Raw genomic sequence first — 21,643 nt, forward strand, 5'->3', positions numbered from 1 at the left:
CAGGTTTACTTGTAATTTTGCTTGTTTGACATCCTAACAAGTTATGGATAATTTTATATAGTCATCAAACCTACACCAATTACATTCCAAGTCAAAGAACAATGGCAAACAAACAATATGAGGACATTTTTTATAAAAACGCTTTGGCACTATTTTATTAAGTAGTTTTATAATCTATTTCGAAGTGAATTGCTTTAATGGTCAGATTAGCAATACTTATTTAAATATGCAAGTGAAACTTTTAATTTACTAGTTGTTTGTGCCATTCATTTCAACTTTAACTAAAATTCTTGATCTTTTAACCCTTTTCATCCATTTATTTATAAGATGGCTGTTTTTACAGCCAACAGCCTTAAGAGGAATGTGACTTTGTCATTTCTTTCAGAGGCCGGCTTGACAAAGCTTTAGCTTAATATCCAGTTTCTTAATTTTAATATTTTAATAACATTTAGATGATGCTTAAGTGAGTGTGCTAGGATAACCTGAAAAGTCAAAGTAGATGATTTTTAGCTCGACTATTCGAAGAATAGGTGGGCTATACTACTCGCCCCAGTGTCGGCATCGGCGTCGGGTTAAAGTTTTAGGGCAAGTTGGGATTTTCACTTATCAGTCCAATACCTTTCATTCAATTGAGTTAATATTTCACACAGTTGTTCAGGGCTATCACATGATGAGGTTAGATAACTCTATATTATTCTTTACACAGATTATGGCCCCTGATTGACTATGAAACTTAGGTTAAAGTTTTAGGGCAGGTTGGGATATTTATAAATAACTTCTATACCCTTTGTTCAATTGACTTAATACTTCACACAGTTGTTCAGGACCATATTATCGCCCCTGATTGACTTAGGTTAAAGTTTTAGGGCAGGTTAAAGTTTTAGGGCAAGATGGGATTTTAATAAAAAAACTTCTATACCTTTCATTCAATGCACTTAATAAAATTCAAAATTATTTATGACCATCTTACAACAAGAAACATAACTCCATTTTAACCTTAAATACAAATTAATTCCCTTGAATATTTTTTTTTTTTTTTAAATTTCTTTTGACAGGCACATTTTTACATTCCAGTGGTCGAAATTAACACAAGCCCGCAAGCCCTGCACTGGTAAAATGTCTTCCGGGCTTGCTCAAATTCTGAATTTTTTATAGCAGGGCTTGTTAAAAATCTTTATTCCAAGCAATAATATAAGAATTCGGGCTTGTTCATCCTCTAGTCTAATTTCGATGACTGACATTCTTAACCAGTTTTTATGCCTCCACAAAGTGGCGGCATATAGGGTTGCCCTTGTCCGTACGTACGTCTGTCCGTCTGTCTGTCTGTACGTACGTACGTCCCGAAGATTGTTTCCGATCTAATTCTTGAAAACCGTTTGTCCAATCCTCACCAAACTTTAAACACATGTTTGTGACCATAATATCTTGATCAAGTTCGATAGTCATGGAAATCGCTTTAGTCATTTAGGAGTTACGGCCCTTTTTTGCCAAAAATACTTCAAAAATATGTTTCCGATCTAATTCTTGAAAACCGTTTGTCCAATCCTCACCAAACTTTAAACACATGTTTGTGACCATAATATCTTGATCAAGTTCGATAGTCATGGAAATCGCTTTAGTCATTTAGGAGTTACGGCCCTTTTTTGCCAAAAATACTTCAAAAATATATGTTTCCAATCTAATTCTTGAAAAGTATGTGTCCAATCCTCACCAAACTTTACATACATGATTGTGACCATAATATCTTGATCAAGTTCGATAGCCATGGAAATCGCTTTAATCATTTAGGAGTTAGGGCCCTTTATTTCCCAACAATACTTAAAAAATATCATCTCGATGTAAATGAGATGTGGATCCAACAAGTTTTTTCCTGCCTGAATGGCGCCATATAACCTATACAGTCTTGCGATGCCGTAAAACCCAACTCAACTCAACTTATCCTATATGTGCAGATTATCCTGAATAATCATTATGGCTTATTTTCTGTGACAAAAAATCAAAGTGGGGGCATCTGTGTCCTATGGACACATTTCTAGTTTACCAAGGGAAAACAAGGAGCGCTATACTATATGGCCCTTGAATTTTTTTTATTAATTTTTTTCTTTAAATTTTATTTTAATTTCTTTTGAAAGGCATATTTGTATATTCTTTACCACATTTTCATAATGGGAATTCAAGTTATTTGAATGACTTGCGTCATTTTTCGGGTGGTGGGAGGGCAGCATCAAAGTCAACTTATGTATTGAATAATTTGAGTTAGGTTTGACATAAATAGACCAAACTTGGTAATATTACATTTATATTGTATTCACTTCTAAGTCAAAGCAGCGATGTCGAGTGCGCTGTCTTACGACATCTCTTGTTATTAAAAAATAAATAAAGTTTGGTTTATCAATTTTGAAGTATATGACTTAGATTAAACAAAATGTTGAAACTCACAACAATAAACAAATATAAAGTAAACAAACATTTTATTTACAATTCCATCCAAAATAGGCCCTGTTTAAAACATATTAAAACCTTTTCTACTTCGGTTACTATCTCACATACCATAATCACTAAACAAGCACAAAATTAGTGTTGTGTATCTGGATTTGAGTCTGTCCAAAAATCCTTATCATCTAAATATGTTATATAGGTAAACAGAACTTTGCCCGAAATTGTTTTAGTATGCAGATTAAAACATATCCTATGTACATCTGTTACGAGCTGTAAGCCTATGTACCTCTGTTATGAGCTGTAAGCCTATGTACATCTGTTACGAGCTGTAAGGCCTATGTACATCTGTTACAAGCTGTAAGCCTATGTATATCTGTTACGAGCTGTAAGCCTATGTACATCTGTTACGAGCTGTAAGCCTATGTACCTCTGTTACAACTGTAAGCCTATGTACATCTGTTACGAGCTGTAAGCCTATGTACCTCTGTTACGAGCTGTAAGCCTATGTACCTCTGTTACAAGCTGTAAGCCTATGTACCTCTGTTACGAGCTGTAAGCCTATGTACCTCTGTTACGAGCTGTAAGCTTATGTACCTCTGTTACGAGCTGTAAGCCTTTGTACATCTGTTACGAGCTGTAAGCCTATGTACCTCTGTTACGAGCTGTAAGCCTATGTACATCTGTTACGAGCTGTAAGCCTATGAACCTCTGTTATCGGCTGTATGGACTATGTACGTCCATTATGGGCTGTACAGCCTCTGTACATCTGTTATTGGCTGAAAGACCTATGTATGTCCATTATGGGTTGTAAGGCCTTTGTGTGTCCATTATGGGCTGTAAGACCTATGTACATGTACTTCTGTTATGAGCTGTAAGGCCTATGTATGTCTATTATGGGCTGTAAGGCCTATGTTCTTTTGTTTTGGGCTGTAAGGCCAATGTACGTCCGTCATGGGCTGTAAGGCATATGTAAGTCTGTTATGGGCTGTAAGGCATATGTACATTCATTATGGGCTGTAAGGCCTATGTAGTGCGTTATGGGCTGTTAGGCACATGTACGTCCGTTATGGGCTGTAAGGCATATGTACGTCTATTATGGGCTGTAAGGCATATGTTTGTCTGTTATGGGATGTAAGCCTATGTACATCTGTTACGAGCTGTAAGCCTATGTACCTCTGTTACGAGCTGTAAGCCTATGTACCTCTGTTACGAGCTGTAAGCCTATGTACCTCTGTTACGAGCTGTAAGCCTATGTACCTCTGTTATGAGCTGTAAGCCTATGTACATCTGTTACGAGCTGTAAGCCTATGTACATCTGTTACGAGCTGTAAGCCTATGTACCTCTGTTACGAGCTGTAAGCCTATGTACATCTGTTACGAGCTGTAAGCCTATGTACCTCTGTTACGAGCTGTAAGCCTATTTACATCTGTTACGAGCTGTAAGCCTATGTACCTCTGTTACGAGCTGTAAGCCTATGTACATCTGTTACGAGCTGTAAGCCTATTTACATCTGTTACGAGCTGTAAGCCTATGAACCTCTGTTATCGGCTGTATGGACTATGTACGTCCATTATGGGCTGTACAGCCTTTGTACATCTGTTATTGGCTGAAAGACCTATGTATGTCCATTATGGGTTGTAAGGCCTTTGTGTGTCCATTATGGGCTGTAAGACCTATGTACATGTACTTCTGTTATGAGCTGTAAGGCCTATGTATGTCTATTATGGGCTGTAAGACCTATGTACATGTACTTCTGTTATGAGCTGTAAGGCCTTTGTGTGTCCATTATGGGCTGTAAGACCTATGTACATGTACTTCTGTTATGAGCTGTAAGGCCTATGTATGTCTATTATGGGCTGTAAGGCCTATGTTCTTTTGTTTTGGGCTGTAAGGCCAATGTACGTCCATTATGGGCTGTAAGGCATATGTAAGTCTGTTATGGGCTGTAAGGCATATGTACATTCATTATGGGCTGTAAGGCCTATGTAGTGCGTTATGGGCTGTAAGGCACATGTACGTCCGTTATGGGCTGTAAGGCATATGTACGTCTATTATGGGCTGTAAGGCATATGTATGTCTGTTATGGGATGTAAGGCATATGTATGTCTGTTATGGGCTGTAAGGCATATGTACATCTGTTATGGGCTCTTAAGCCTATGTACATCCGTTATGGGCTGTAAGGCATAAGTATGTCTATTATGGGCTGTAAGGCTTATGTACATCCATTATGGGCTGTAAGGCATATGTATGTCTGTTATGGGCTGTAAAGCCTATGTACATCTGTATGGGCTGTAAGGTATATGTACATCTGTTATGGGCTGTAAGGCATATATGTACATCTGTTATGGGCTGTAAGGTATATTATTATTATTATTATTATATACCGTATTTATATAGCACTCTTTTCATTCGTCATGAACGTTCAAAAGTGCTTTACAAAGAAATAAATATATCACATACATGTATATGACAAACAATTTAAAATAAGTTACAGATAAATACAGAGACAGTTAATACGTTATAAATAAAAAAACGAATTAAATGAGATAAAATGTCCATCCACAGGTGACTGTAAAACAACAGGAAATTGACATATAGAAATAAATTATAAAATGAACAGACCCGCTAAAACCTGTATTAATTGTCCTGTACTAAAACACAAATAAAAATATAAAGATAAATCATTCAATATTTCCTAGTACATGTACACACAATATAAAAGGAAACAGGATAAAATGAAATAAAATATTGAAATTACTGATAATACACATTACTCGATGAGAGTACGTCGGATCAATGTCACAGTCAAGTCAAGTACCGATACAATGCGGTTAACACGTTAAGTTTCATAGAACTGAATGAATAAGTGTGTTTTTAATGCCCGTTTAAAAGAGTACAAAGTGTCACAATCCCTTATTCCAGATGTACATCCGTTATGGGCTGTAAGGCATATATGTACATCTGTTATGGGCTGTAAGGTATATATGTACATCCGTTGTGGGCTGTAAGGTATATGTACATCTGTTATGGGCTGTAAGGTATTTGTACATCCGTTATGGGCTGTAAGGCATATATGTACATCTGTTATGGGCTGTAAGGTATATGTATATCTGTTATAGGCTGTAAGGTATATGTACATCTGTTATGGGCTGTAAGGCATATATGTACATCTGTTATGGGCTGTAAGGTATATGTACATCTGTTATGGGCTGTAAGGTATATGTACATCTGTTATGGGCTGTAAGGTATATGTACATCTATTATGGGCTGTAAGGCATATATGTACATCCGTTATGGGCTGTAAGGTATATGTACATCTGTTATGGGCTGTAAGGCATATATGTACATCCGTTATGGGCTGTAAGGCATATATGTACATCCGTTATGGGTTGTAAGGTATATGTACATCTGTTATGGGCTGTAAGGCATATATGTACATCTGTTATGGGCTGTAAGGCATATATGTACATCCGATATGGGCTGTAAGGTATATGTACATCCGTTATGGGCTGTAAGGTATATGTACATCCGTTATGGGCTGTAAGGCATATATGTTCATCTGTTATGGGCTGTAAGGTATATGTACATCTGTTATGGGCTGTAAGGTATATGTACATCTGTTATGGGCTGTAAGGTATATGTACATCTGTTATGGGCTGTAAGGCATATATGTACATCTGTTATGGGCTGTAAGGTATATGTACATCTGTTATGGGCTGTAAGGTATATGTACATCTGTTATGGGCTGTAAGGCATATATGTACATCTGTTATGGGCTGTAAGGTATATGTACATCTGTTATGGGTTGTAAGGTATATGTACATCTGTTATGGGCTGTAAGGTATATGTACATCCATTATGGGCTGTAAGGTATATGTACATCTGTTATGGGCTGTAAGGTATATGTACATCCGTTATGGGCTGTAAGGCATATATGTACATCCGTTATGGGCTGTAAGGTATATGTACATCTGTTATGGGCTGTAAGGCATATATGTACATCCGTTATGGGTTGTAAGGTATATGTACATCTGTTATGGGCTGTAAGGCATATATGTACATCTGTTATGGGCTGTAAGGTATATGTACATCTGTTATGGGCTGTAAGGTATATGTACATCCGTTATGGGCTGTAAGGCATATATGTACATCTGTTATGGGCTGTAAGGTATATGTACATCTGTTATGGGCTGTAAGGTATATGTACATCTGTTATGGGCTGTAAGGTATATGTACATCTGTTATGGGCTGTAAGGCATATATGTACATCTGTTATGGGTTGTAAGGTATATGTACATCTGTTATGGGCTGTAAGGCATATATGTACATCCGTTATGGGCTGTAAGGTATATGTACATCTGTTATGGGCTGTAAGGTATATGTACATCCGTTATGGGCTGTAAGGCATATATGTACATCTGTTATGGGCTGTAAGGTATATGTACATCTGTTATGGGCTGTAAGGTATATGTACATCTGTTATGGGCTGTAAGGTATATGTACATCTGTTATGGGCTGTAAGGCATATATGTACATCTGTTATGGGCTGTAAGGTATATGTACATCTGTTATGGGCTGTAAGGTATATGTACATCTGTTATGGGCTGTAAGGCATATATGTACATCTGTTATGGGCTGTAAGGTATATGTACATCTGTTATGGGCTGTAAGGTAAATGTATGTCTGTTATGGGCTGTAAGGTATATGTACATCTGTTGTGGGCTGTAAGGTATATATACATCTGTTATGGGCTGTAAAGCATATATGTACATCTGTTATGGGCTGTAAGGTATATGTACATCTGTTATGGGTTGTAAGGTATATGTACATCTGTTATGGGCTGTAAGGTATATGTACATCCGTTATGGGCTGTAAGGTATATGTACATCTGTTATGGGCTGTAAGGTATATGTACATCTGTTATGGGCTGTAAGGCATATATGTACATCTGTTATGGGCTGTAAGGTATATGTACATCTGTTATGGGCTGTAAGGCATATATGTACATCAGTTATGGGCTGTAAGGTATATGTACATCTGTTATGGGCTGTAAGGCATATATGTACATCCGTTATGGGTTGTAAGGTATATGTACATCTGTTATGGGCTGTAAGGCATATATGTACATCTGTTATGGGCTGTAAGGCATATATGTACATCCGTTATGGGCTGTAAGGTATATGTACATCCGTTATGGGCTATAAGGTATATGTACATCTGTTATGGGCTGTAAGGTATATGTACATCCGTTATGGGCTGTAAGGTATATGTACATCTGTTATGGGCTGTAAGGTATATGTACATCCGTTATGGGCTGTAAGGTATATGTACATCTGTTATGGGCTGTAAGGTATATGTACATCTGTTATCGGTTGTAAGGATTATGTACATCTGTTATGGGCTGTAAGGCATATATGTACATCTGTTATGGGCTGTAAGGCATATATGTACATCTGTTATGGGCTGTAAGGTATATGTACATCTGTTATGGGCTGTAAGGTATATATGTACATCTGTTATGGGCTGTAAGGCATATATGTACATCTGTTATAGGCTGTAAGGTATATGTACATCCGTTGTGGGCTGTAAGGTATATATGTACATCTGTTATGGGCTGTAAGGTATATATGTACATCTGTTATGGGCTGTAAGGTATATGTACATCTGTTATGGGCTGTAAGGCATATGTACATCCGTTGTGGGCTGTAAGGTATATGTACATCTGTTATGGGCTGTAAGGTATATGTACATCTGTTATGGGCTGTAAGGCATATGTACATCTGTTATGGGCTGTAAGGCATATGTACATCTGTTATGGGCTGTAAGGCATATGTACATCTGTTATGGGCTGTAAGGCATATATGTACATCTGTTATGGGCTGTAAGGTATATGTACATCTGTTATGGGCTGTAAGGTATATGTACATCTGTTATGGGCTGTAAGGCATATATGTACATCTGTTATGGGCTGTAAGGTATATGTACATCTGTTATGGGCTGTAAGGTAAATGTATGTCTGTTATGGGCTGCAAGGTATATGTACATCTGTTGTGGGCTGTAAGGTATATGTACATCTGTTATGGGCTGTAAAGCATATATGTACATCTGTTATGGGCTGTAAGGTATATGTACATCTGTTATGGGTTGTAAGGTATATGTACATCTGTTGTGGGCTGTAAGGTATATGTACATCTGTTATGGGCTGTAAGGTATATGTACATCTGTTATGGGCTGTAAGGTATATGTACATCTGTTATGGGCTGTAAGGCATATATGTACATCTGTTATGGGCTGTAAGGTATATGTACATCTGTTATGGGCTGTAAGGCATATATGTACATCAGTTATGGGCTGTAAGGTATATGTACATCTGTTATGGGCTGTAAGGCATATATGTACATCCGTTATGGGTTGTAAGGTATATGTACATCTGTTATGGGCTGTAAGGCATATATGTACATCTGTTATGGGCTGTAAGGCATATATGTACATCTGTTATGGGCTGTAAGGTATATGTACATCCGTTATGGGCTATAAGGTATATGTACATCTGTTATGGGCTGTAAGGTATATGTACATCCGTTATGGGCTGTAAGGTATATGTACATCTGTTATGGGCTGTAAGGTATATGTACATCCGTTATGGGCTGTAAGGTATATGTACATCTGTTATGGGCTGTAAGGTATATGTACATCTGTTATCGGTTGTAAGGATTATGTACATCTGTTATGGGCTGTAAGGCATATATGTACATCTGTTATGGGCTGTAAGGCATATATGTACATCTGGTATGGGCTGTAAGGTATATGTACATCTGTTATGGGCTGTAAGGTATATATGTACATCTGTTATGGGCTGTAAGGCATATATGTACATCTGTTATGGGCTGTAAGGTATATGTACATCCGTTGTGGGCTGTAAGGTATATATGTACATCTGTTATGGGCTGTAAGGTATATATGTACATCTGTTATGGGCTGTAAGGTATATGTACATCTGTTATGGGCTGTAAGGCATATGTACATCCGTTGTGGGCTGTAAGGTATATGTACATCTGTTATGGGCTGTAAGGTATATGTACATCTGTTATGGGCTGTAAGGCATATGTACATCTGTTATGGGCTGTAAGGCATATGTACATCTGTTATGGGCTGTAAGGCATATGTACATCTGTTATGGGCTGTAAGGCATATATGTACATCTGTTATGGGCTGTAAGGTATATGTACATCTGTTATGGGCTGTAAGGTATATGTACATCTGTTATGGGCTGTAAGGCATATATGTACATCTGTTATGGGCTGTAAGGTATATGTACATCTGTTATGGGCTGTAAGGTAAATGTATGTCTGTTATGGGCTGCAAGGTATATGTACATCTGTTGTGGGCTGTAAGGTATATGTACATCTGTTATGGGCTGTAAAGCATATATGTACATCTGTTATGGGCTGTAAGGTATATGTACATCTGTTATGGGTTGTAAGGTATATGTACATCTGTTGTGGGCTGTAAGGTATATGTACATCCGTTATGGGCTGTAAGGTATATGTACATCTGTTATGGGCTGTAAGGTATATGTACATCTGTTATGGGCTGTAAGGCATATATGTACATCTGTTATGGGCTGTAAGGTATATGTACATCTGTTATGGGCTGTAAGGCATATATGTACATCCGTTATGGGCTGTAAGGTATATGTACATCTGTTATGGGCTGTAAGGCATATATGTACATCTGTTATGGGTTGTAAGGTATATGTACATCTGTTATGGGCTGTAAGGCATATATGTACATCTGTTATGGGCTGTAAGGCATATATGTACATCCGTTATGGGCTGTAAGGTATATGTACATCCGTTATGGGCTGTAAGGTATATGTACATCTGTTATGGGCTGTAAGGTATATGTACATCCGTTATGGGCTGTAAGGTATATGTACATCTGTTATGGGCTGTAAGGTATATGTACATCCGTTATGGGCTGTAAGGTATATGTACATCTGTTATGGGCTGTAAGGTATATGTACATCTGTTATGGGTTGTAAGGTATATGTACATCTGTTATGGGCTGTAAGGCATATATGTACATCTGTTATGGGCTGTAAGGCATATATGTACATCTGATATGGGCTGTAAGGTATATGTACATCTGTTATGGGCTGTAAGGTATATATGTACATCTGTTATGGGCTGTAAGGCATATATGTACATCTGTTATGGGCTGTAAGGTATATGTACATCCGTTGTGGGCTGTAAGGTATATATGTACATCTGTTATGGGCTGTAAGGTATATATGTACATCTGTTAAGGGCTGTAAGGTATATGTACATCCGTTATGGGCTGTAAGGCATATGTACATCCGTTGTGGGCTGTAAGGTATATGTACATCTGTTATGGGCTGTAAGGTAGATGTACATCTGTTATGGGCTGTAAGGCATATGTACATCTATTATGGGCTGTAAGGCATATGTACATCTGTTATGGGCTGTAAGGCATATGTACATCTGTTATGGGCTGTAAGGCATATATGTAGATCTGATATGGGCTGTAAGGTATATGTACATCTGTTATGGGCTGTAGATATATGTACATCTGTTATGGGCTGTAAGGTATATATGTACATCTGTTATGGGCTGTAAGGCATATGTACATCTGTTATGGGCTGTAAGGTATATATGTACATCTGTTATGGGCTGTAAGGTATATGTACATCTGTTATGGGCTGTAAGGTATATGCACATCTGTTATGGGCTGTAAGGTATATGTACATCTGTTATGGGCTGTAAGGTATATGTACTTCTGTTATGGGCTGTAAGGTATATATGTACATCTGTTATGGGCTGTAAGGTATATGTACATCTGTTATGGGCTGTAAGGTATATATGTACATCTGTAATGGGCTGTAAGGTATATGTACATCTGTTATGGGCTGTAAGGTATATGTACATCTGTTATGGGCTGTAAGGTATATGTACATCTGTTATGGGCTGTAAGGTATATGTACATCTGTTATGGGTTGTAAGGCATATATGTACATCTGTTATGGGTTGTAAGGTATATGTACATCTGTTATGGGCTGTAAGGCATATATGTACATATGTTATGGGCTGTAAGGTATATGTACATCTGTTATGGGCTGTAAGGCATATATGTACATCTGTTATGGGCTGTAAGGCATATATGTACATCTGTTATGGGCTGTAAGGTATATGTACATCTGTTATGGTCTGTAAGGCATATATGTACATCTGTTATGGGCTGTAAGGTATATGTACATCTGTTATGGGCTGTAAGGCATATGTACATCTGTTATGGGCTGTAAGGTATATATGTACATCTGTTATGGGCTGTAGATATATGTACATCTGTTATGGGCTGTAGATATATGTACATCTGTTATGGGCTGTAAGGTATATGTACATCTGTTATGGGCTGTAAGGTATATGTACATCTGTTGTGGGCTGTAAGGTATATGTACATCTGTTATGGGCTGAAGCATATATGTACATCTGTTATGGGCTGTAGATATATGTACAACTGTTATGGGCTGTAAGGTATATGTACATCTGTTATGGGCTGTAAGGCATATATGTACATCTGTTATGGGCTGTAAGGTATATGTACATCTGTTAATGGCTGTAAGGTATATGTACATCTGTTATGGGTTGTAAGGCATATATGTACATCTGTTATGGGCTGTAAGGTATATGTACATCTGTTATGGGCTGTAAGGTATATGTACATCTGTTATGGGCTGTAAGGTATATGTACATCTGTTATGGGCTGTAAGGTATATGTACATCTGTTATGGGCTGTAAGGTATATGTACATCTGTTATGGGTTGTAAGGCATATATGTACATCCGTTATGGTTTGTAAGGTATATGTACATCTGTTATGGGCTGTAAGGCATATATGTACATCTGTTATGGGCTGTAAGGTATATGTACATCTGTTATGGGCTGTAAGGTATATGTACATCTGTTATGGGCTGTAAGGCATATATGTACATCTGATATGGGCTGTAAGATATATGTACATCTGTTATGGGCTGTAAGGTATATGTACATCTGTTATGGGCTGTAAGGTATATGTACATCTGTTGTGGGCTGTAAGGTGTATGTACATCTGTTATGGGCTGTAAGGCATATATGTACATCTGTAATGGGCTGTAAGGCATATGTACATCTGTTATGGGCTGTTAGGTATATGTACATCTGTTATGGTCTGTAAGGCATATTTATGTCTGTTATGGGCTGTAAGGCATATGTATGTCTGTTATGGGCTGTAAGGTATATGTATGACTGTTATAGGCTGTAAAGCCTATGTTCCTCCGTTATGGGCTGTAAGGTATATGTACATCCGTTATGGGCTGTAAGGCATATGTATGTCTGTTATGGGCTGTAAGGTATATGTACATCTGTTATGGGCTGTAAGGTATATGTACATCTGTTATGGTCAGTAAGGCATATGTATGTCTGTTATGGTCTGTAAGGCATATGTATGTCTGTTATGGGCTGTAAGGTATATGTACATCTGTTATGGGCTGTAAGGTATATGTACATCTGTTATGGGCTGTAAGGTATATGTACATCTGTTATGGTCTGTAAGGCATATGTATGTCTGTTATGGTCTGTAAGGCATATGTATGTCTGTTATGGGCTGTAAGGCATTTGTATGTCTGTTATGGGCTGTAAGGTATATGTATGTCTGTTATGGGCTGTAAGGTATATGTATGTCTGTTATGGGCTGTAAGGTATATGTATGTCTGTTATGGGCTGTAAGGTATATGTATGTCTGTTATGGGCTGTAAGGTATATGTATGTCTGTTATGGGCTGTAAGGTATATGTATGTCTGTTATGGGCTGTAAGGTATATGTATGTCAGTTATGGGCTGTAAGGTATATGAATTTCAGTTATGGGCTGTAAGGTATATGTACATCCGTTATGTGCTGTAAGGTAAATGTATGTCTGTTATGGGCTGTAAGGTATATTTACATATTTTATGGGCTGTAAAGCTTATGTACATCCGTTATGGGCTGTAAGGTAAATGTATGTCTGTTATGGGCTGTAAGGTATATTTACATATTTTATGGGCTGTACTTTATGTTGACAACATTGTAAAATTGTGAGTAAACACTGAAGTGAAAATCACTATTTTCGTCAAAACTTACTTTTTGGCACATATTTTCAAAAAGTATAATTTAAATGCCAACAAAATGTGTTGACAGTACAAAATGTTTGGATGTCATTTTATAAGATAGACCCACTAAAAGCTGAAATCAACCAGTTTTTTTTTTTGCACATTTTTTCACTTTCAATGTCAGTGTATTTCAGTGTATTGTTAAAAGAATATGATTATACTTCTCGTAAAAGCAAAACAGTGATGTTGGTGAGGAATATTTTGCAGGGAAATATGTCCATGTGCACATTTTGAATTTTTCCATTTCTCTCCAAGATACAATTATTTGAAGTAATTAAGATTTATTGATTTCTTGCTTAGGTTGGTTAATGGTTATTGATTTAAATATTGATCTTCATATTTAATTGAATTTCTTATTAATACTACAATCATGATCATTATATGACTAGGTACCACGGGGTGACTGTGGCAGCCACGAGAGCGGAGGATTCCAGGAGACATATTGATGGTATCAGGCATCACCATGAACAAAGGTACACATAAGGAACATGTCTTGTAGGCTTCTGTCCACACTGTCTAAAATTTTCCAATGTAGAAGATTTAGGTCAGTATTTCTATTTGAAAAAAATATACAGATTTTGTACATAAGTTACTTTGACAAATGCCTTAATTAATCTACTTTCTGGAGCTTTATAAATGAAGTAATTAATCATTCGTATATTGATTTCCTTGACTCGCAGAAGACAGCAACATGATGGAGAAAAGCAGTCAGAAGATCAGATTGTTGAGCATCAGAAACGGTTTGCAAAGGCCTCAATAGAGAGATACTTTTCCTCACTGGAAAACATCTACATGCCTGCTGACCAGGCCCACCCATCAAGTATTTCATCTTGCATTCCTGAGATTGCTAATGATATGGAACTTGAGAGTCTTACATCAGGCCGGCTTGGTAAATCTCCTGATGAAAGGGGACCTGAGCAGGATGAAGTAATTGATGATGTAATACGGAAGACTGTTTCTGAAAACTTCATGGATACTAGTACTGTTGTCAGTGAAACTAAATACAAAGAACAGACAGTTAGATTTAATCCTGTTGTTCATGGTTTTGCTGATTTCACTGAAGAAGGTATAAAACCCTCTGTTGAACAAAAACCTTTGAAACAAGAAGAAAATGATGATAGTCAAACGCTTGTAAATAGTGTTGTTAATACTGATGTCACAGTAAATGGTGGTGGATTAACTGACAGGTTACATGATCTTGGAATAGATGTTGCTCATGTTATACATGGTGATGACAAAGACAGTGAGTCAAAGAAAGCTAAGAATAAGGGTAAAGTACTAATTGTATGTCCTGAATGTCAAGGTCTGAATAAGGAGTACATGTCCTGGTGCACACACTGTGGGGAAATGATTATTGGTATTGAACCAATGCTGGTCAGCAAAAATAGGGAGGGAAAAATAAGAACAAAGCCTCTCAATAAGTCTGATTTGTCTCATAAGATTGAAGATATTGTTATAAAAGATCCTCATGCTCAGCCACTGAATTCTAGTACTCAGCTAAGTAATGAGATTGAAGTGAATTATGTTCAAGACACTAGTGAAAAACCGTTTGCTCTAAATCTTGAGGAATTAAAGACAGACAAGGAAGAGGAAGAAATGAAGCAGAGCAAAAAGTGTTCACCAATCAAATCAGATGGGAAGGATTCCGGTCGACCTTCCAGTGATGACCATGACCTTGAAGTTCAAGCTCAAAAGATTGAAGAGGAAGTTGTCAATGATATTTGTGCTACTATATCTGATCCAGTGCTATTAGGTTATGTCAGGTCCCAATTTAACAATTTTAAGAAATCTGGCAAAGAATTTACTGATGGTATAAAGGATAATGGAATTTCAGAAAATAGATTGGACATTGAACTCTTTCTTCAAAATAAAATAGCTCAAGAAAAGAGAAATAAACCTAGTAAAGAAGTTAAGTCTTCTGTTCAAAAACATGATACTGTTCAGATGCCAGTACAGGGAGATGATGACACTGAACAAATAACTAAAGGGATTGTTAAGGACAAGATAGCACTGTTTAACACAGGTGGTGTTAAACCAGAAATAGAACATTGGGATGATAACACTCTATTGCCTCCTCGTTTGCCAAACTTTAGTGCCAACTTACCTATAAAACATGGTGAACTTTCTTTAAAACTACCAGCCAACTCTATGGACTACTCAACTGATGTTTCACAGGTTGTGTCTCAGTCTTTTAAAGTTGTAGAAAATTTGGAACAAACAGCAACTGTAGCAGGACATAGTCATGTGACTGAGGAAGAGGCAAAGACACTTAAACAAGAGAGGAGAAGACAGAGGCGGTTGAAGCGGGGTCATGGGGCTATTGACGTGGAGGTGTTTGGGTATGAAGAATCCAGAGAGAGCCGGAACTCCAGTAGAGCGAATAGAATGGTTCCACTGCTCAACTTGGCTGGTGGGTACTCCACCTTCCTAACTATTATTTAACATATCCCTTATTGTAACGTCATGACTGTGTCGATATCGCGTACTTTTATATCATGATGTCATTCTAACATTTGCCATGTTAATATCTTTGTTAGTATTTTGAAAAAGGTGTTAAGGTTGAAACATCAATGAAGAGTTAAATATAGGATTAATATTGTTGATACAGTTGAGGTATTGCGATAGTGCTTGTGTGGGGTATCCGTTTTAGGCAACAAAACTTTCAGCTATGCCCCATGACCAACTTAGAAAAATGGACATATGTTGCCATCTGCTTTTGAGCTCACTTTACTACCAAAAGTCATCTTTGATTTTTCAAAGTACTTATGAAATTTGAAAGAGATTAACATTTATGTTTCCGAAAAAGAATTCAAAGGAAAAAAAACAGTTGCTTATTGCTATAAACCGTTTTGTTTACAATTTAGGGTTAAGTGCTCAGTTTTGGTGAACATTTATTTTACAGATAGCAGTGATTCTGATTCCAGCTGCAACATTTAGCCTGAAACCATACTTGCATGTACTTACTTAATATTAAGTTTTTGTTAACAGGTTATGTTTGAATGAAGTTTTGATCTTAGTTAATTTTTGTTTTTGTCAAGTTTTATTATGTTGACCCAGGAATATAAAAATGATATTGTTAGCTGAACAAACCATCCATATTATCTTAATGTATTTTACTCTTGCATTCAAATTGTACCAGATTGAAAAAAAGTTTTTCGTTCTTGCAAACTCCACAAATGTCACCATTGCTTAAATTTATACAACAACTCCCATGTCATGTGCAACAACATGCCAATTTAATATATTTTACTGTATATTTTATGCAATTTGAATTATTGCATGTGTATGGTTTATAGGTCTGTGTCATCATGACATTGGTCAACAATGATTTACAAGAATTTATGTGAAATGTACAAAAACATGTTTTGAACATCAAATTTGATAAAATTTGAAAGTTAAAGCTGCACTCTCACAGATTGATCATTTTGACAACTTTTTTATTTTTTGTTCTTGAATTAGCAAATTTTGTGTAAATGTCTGTAAGACAGAGTTATAAGACTGATGAAAAATTATCAGTTCACATTTTATTTTATTTCCCTTTGAAAATTGATTGTGGCTAAAAACATTAGTAACGGTTTATTTTTATTAGAAATTCCGGCAGTTTAACAAACAATTGAGTTATTTTCTATAGTGAATGATCTAATATGAAAGGATTGAAGGCATTGATGCTAAAATCAGCTGATTCTGAGACACTATTTTTTAAAAAGTATCGAAACTGACATTCTTTGTGAGTGCAGCTTTTTAAAGGTTTGCAAAAAAAATATTAATCATGTGTGCTTGACAGGCGGTTAAAGTTTTAGGGCAAGTCGGCATTTTCACTTACAACTCCAATACCCTTCATTCAATGAACTTAATACTTCACACAGTTGTTCAGGACCATCACACAATGGGTTACATAGCTCCATATTATCCTTCATACAAGTTATGGCCCCTGAGGATCTTAGTTTAAAGTTTTAGGGCACATTGTGTCAGGTTCAAGTTTTAAGGCAAGTTGGGATTTTTATTAATAACTTTTATACCCTTCATTCAATTGGCTTAATACTTCACACTATTAGTGAAGACTATCTTACATAACTCCATATTAACCCTAAATACTAATTATGGCCCTTGATTGACTTTTTTATTGCTTTTCAACAGTGCATTTTTGTATTTTTAAGCAGGTTTTCACAAACCTAGATATAAGTATGACAAGGGTCATAGTTCGGGCTGGCCGGCAGAAGGCAGTGTCAAATTAACCTATGGTATCGAATAGTTAGGTGATATATAGTGTCCAAACTTGGTATATAGGAAGAGTTTATAGAGACCTTTCACGGGATTGTGTGTGGGGCCCCTAGGATCAAGGTCAAGATCACTGTTACTATAAATAGAAAAATTGTTGGTACTGAAGAACTTAAGTTAGGGTAGACATATTTCATGGAATTGCGTTTGGGGCCCTTAGGGTCAAGGTCACTGTTACTAAAAATATATAACTGTTTGGTACTGAGTAACTTTTGTTAGAGATGACATATTGTGATCAAACTTGGTATGTAGGAAGAGTTTATGGAAGACTTCCATGGGATTATATTTGCGGCCCCTAAGGTCAAGGTGACTGTTACTAAAAATAAAAACAACAACAAATGAAACTGAATCTTACAACAAATGCTGTAATTGTTTACTTTTTAATTTGACTTTTTTATTGCTTTTGACAGTTGCAGTCGAGCACTTTGTGCTACAATAGCTCTTGTATATACTCATACCTGAGTTTTGTCTTCACTAAAAATCCACAGGCAACAGTAGTGATGAAGATGACAGTGTATATTCTGACTTCAAAAGCGATACAAAACAGGAACCAGTTGAGTTTGGTTACCAACATCATAATAAAACCACCACTGGAGCCTGGGACCAGCCAGTGATTCCAGAGGAACCTGAAACCACAGAACAGTTGTCCGGGCCACTGGAGACTGATGAGCCAGATACTAGCGCCAGACCCATTCTACTTGGAACCAAAACAAAACAACATGATGACACTTCAAACACTGACGCTATGTCAAATCAGCAGCAGCAAGTCAGGTTTGTTGTTGATATGATAATTCACAAAAGAAATTATAGCAATTGACTTGATGCAAAATTAATCTTTTGAAATTGCACTCCATGTGTATTTTCTACTCATTTAATAGGCTGAACCAGATGTTAAATAAGCCAGGCACTGAGGCAGACCACCCCTCAAGGCCAGACAAAGGGCCACTTGAAGATACAACATCAAGTTGTGGTCATGGTCAAGAAAGTTCAGCCAGGGCAGAGGGTGGAACTGAAGAGGGTGGTGAATGGAAAACTTTATTCCAGCCTCAGACAATGGAAGCGGTAGGAAATTATTCAAAAATATATTTATTTATTTTCAAAATAACAGCTTTTGCCTTTTATAAACTTTGAAGCACATTACTTTGTTCAGTTCATTTCAATTCCAAGTTAAAACACTCTTCGAACATATCGAAAACAGATTGCCCGACTGGATAAGTTCAGCATTTTTTATATAAAAGATTTATAAAATACTGAGCTTATTTGAACGAAAAAGTCTGATAGCAATCTTCTTCTTGATAATACAAAACAATGTCAGAAATGATAGTGTGTTTTACCTGTTGAATGGATACAAAAGTGTTTGTTGAATATTTTCATGTTAATAATTCCTTAAAATCAATTAAATTGCAAACTGATTGGTAAAATACTTCTGAAAACTAGATGGATAAATGTTACATGTATGCCCATATTGGTTCTCATTATTTTCAGCATGATGATGCTATAGAAGAAGACACAAGTCCCAGCCCTGAAGCCTCTGGCCAGCCTTTTCTTATGCAAATTTTAAACCAGCCTAAACCCACCAAGTCGCGACAGCGTCCCAAATCAGCGGGTAAACCAGTCAAGTCAAAGGTGCGCCAGTCGCTGGAAGAAGCTGGGTATCAGAGGAAATGGGGGAGGTCCAGCACTGCCTGGAACAGTTACAATGCCGGCGAGCTTAATACGAGCTCAAGCCTAAGGTAATGCTACCATTATATGGCAAGCGTTTGATCTGTTATGTATGGAAATATTTGATCAGTAAATTGTTGATACCTGTTTCTAATTTTCTCACTGTAAAGTCTACTGATTTGAGTTATGAGAATATTGTCTCAAAACAGCCATTGTATACTCACTCTTAATGGTATGGCAACAAGGAGATTTAAACTCTAAACAACTTTTTAAAGTGGTCAATTTTCAAATTAAGATATATTTGAAATGTATATAGGACATCACTTAGAATGGAATATCCAAAATAAAATGCAGTACTAGTATCTTAATACTCTGTCATGTGTTTGAACTTTTTCCTGGATCACAGTTGAAATGTTCTATTTGTACAATTTCTTTTATTGGTATTGTTTTTATTTGTATAGTGTGCATCATTGGGATTTGGGGTGCTTGTTTTGTTGTTACTTATTTGCCTATGATTTTAATAGTACCAACATTTTTCAGCAGTATGTTGCACAGACACAGGCATTACTCCTGCATACAAGACAGATTGCCATAATCATAATTATATCTTCATTATTATTTCACATAAAACAGAAAGATGACCAATTGGAGAAGTTGTTCAGTGGATGCTGCCCAGTGCCTGTTGTTGTCCTGTTAGTTACATTGGTGAAGCATTAATTGTAATACATAATACCGGTACAGGTCAAGTGCTGATTTTCCAAGAAGGAGGCCCTTTAGTGCTCCAAAATCTCGTGCACAAGTTTCTTCAGATATGCAAGCCTCTGAAGGCATGGATGATCAACAAGCCACTGCTGATCCAGAGCGACATGAACCTCCTGAAAGATTGTGGGGTGCTTCAAGAAACAGACCAATTAGCGCAGATGTTCAGACAAGGTACTGAATAAAAATGACTACAAAGTTTTTGAAAATTAAAATGGTAAATTACATAGTTATAAATGTGATCTGCCTTGTTGATTGCTTTAATATTTTCAGGTATTTATTTTTTGCAAATAACTGTTTATCTGTTATGTTCCAAATTTTAACCATCATTAGTAATAAACTGCACCCAGTACCTAAGTTATTGAAATTATAAACAAGTGCAAGCAGGATTTATGTATGATTTCATGTACCTGTGTGGTTAACTGTTTTGTACCATATTGTCAAGCTGACCATGCAGTCAGTAGTGTGCGTATATTGGAACAGCGTTGTAAAATGTTCACACTTACTTACTGCATGGTTTGACTGGTTTCTGTTCTGATATGAAAAGAAAACGCTCTCCAATGTTGTGCAATATATTAAAAAGTACTGTGTAAGCATATCTTCTTCACCTTCCAAACATTTGACCAATAAAGACATTTTTGATTTAACGCAATTGGCAGTCCCTATGCCATTTTATTTTTCAGAAAGCACACAAAGAAGAAGTCAAAGAAGGGAGGAGTGATGGACAGCCTTGACCTTGACCTTGATGTGGAGATGATTGAACATCGACTGCCGAAACCCAGCTTGATAGACAGATTACAAGGTAGGAGTTCGCTTCAGTTAACTTTTTGAATGATTTGCGTGATTGATGTCATTGTCTGGGTATGAACACAGTTGGGCTCGTTAAAGTGTGTGGAGTCAAGAAGCCACGCTTAATTAACCAGCAAAACTGCATTCATGTCTCTAATAATGACATCGGTCACAAAATTTATTACTTATATTTACACCAAGAGTTCATAGTAGTTCATTATTACTTTCAAGAAGTTTTTAAAAAAAAAAATGTTTAAAAATTCTTTATTTCATTTAAGAAAACCTTACTAATATTTTACTCACCCATTCTGTAAATAGAACGACCTGAATGTAACCTGAAACTGTTTATCATATGATGTCATAATAATGCGGGGAAAAAATGATCACTTCATAGTTGATAAGTTAGCATAACTGTTATAAACATAAAATTAAAACACTAATGACAACAATACATTAAACAAATAATTAAAAATGTAAATAAGATAAGTATTGAACAAGTTGTTACTGGCTTAA

The 21,643-nt window shown here is 36.7% G+C and overlaps 1 protein-coding gene across 3 annotated transcripts in view; it reads left to right on the forward strand.

Annotated features, from left to right (window-relative positions):
* Positions 1-21,643, forward strand: part of LOC128231710 (uncharacterized) — a 38,419-nt gene that overhangs the window by 7,263 nt on the left and 9,513 nt on the right. For all 3 annotated transcript variants that reach the window (XM_052944811.1, XM_052944813.1, XM_052944812.1), the window contains exons 4-10: positions 14,032-14,115; positions 14,323-16,052; positions 18,409-18,691; positions 18,799-18,982; positions 19,406-19,653; positions 20,324-20,515; positions 21,025-21,143. In XM_052944811.1, the coding sequence (XP_052800771.1) occupies positions 14,032-14,115; positions 14,323-16,052; positions 18,409-18,691; positions 18,799-18,982; positions 19,406-19,653; positions 20,324-20,515; positions 21,025-21,143 (2,840 nt within the window). The remainder of the gene's footprint in view (positions 1-14,031; positions 14,116-14,322; positions 16,053-18,408; positions 18,692-18,798; positions 18,983-19,405; positions 19,654-20,323; positions 20,516-21,024; positions 21,144-21,643) is intronic.

The sequence above is a fragment of the Mya arenaria genome, chromosome 4 (genome assembly GCF_026914265.1).
Source record: "Mya arenaria isolate MELC-2E11 chromosome 4, ASM2691426v1".
Classification (NCBI taxonomy): Eukaryota; Metazoa; Mollusca; class Bivalvia; order Myida; family Myidae; genus Mya; species Mya arenaria.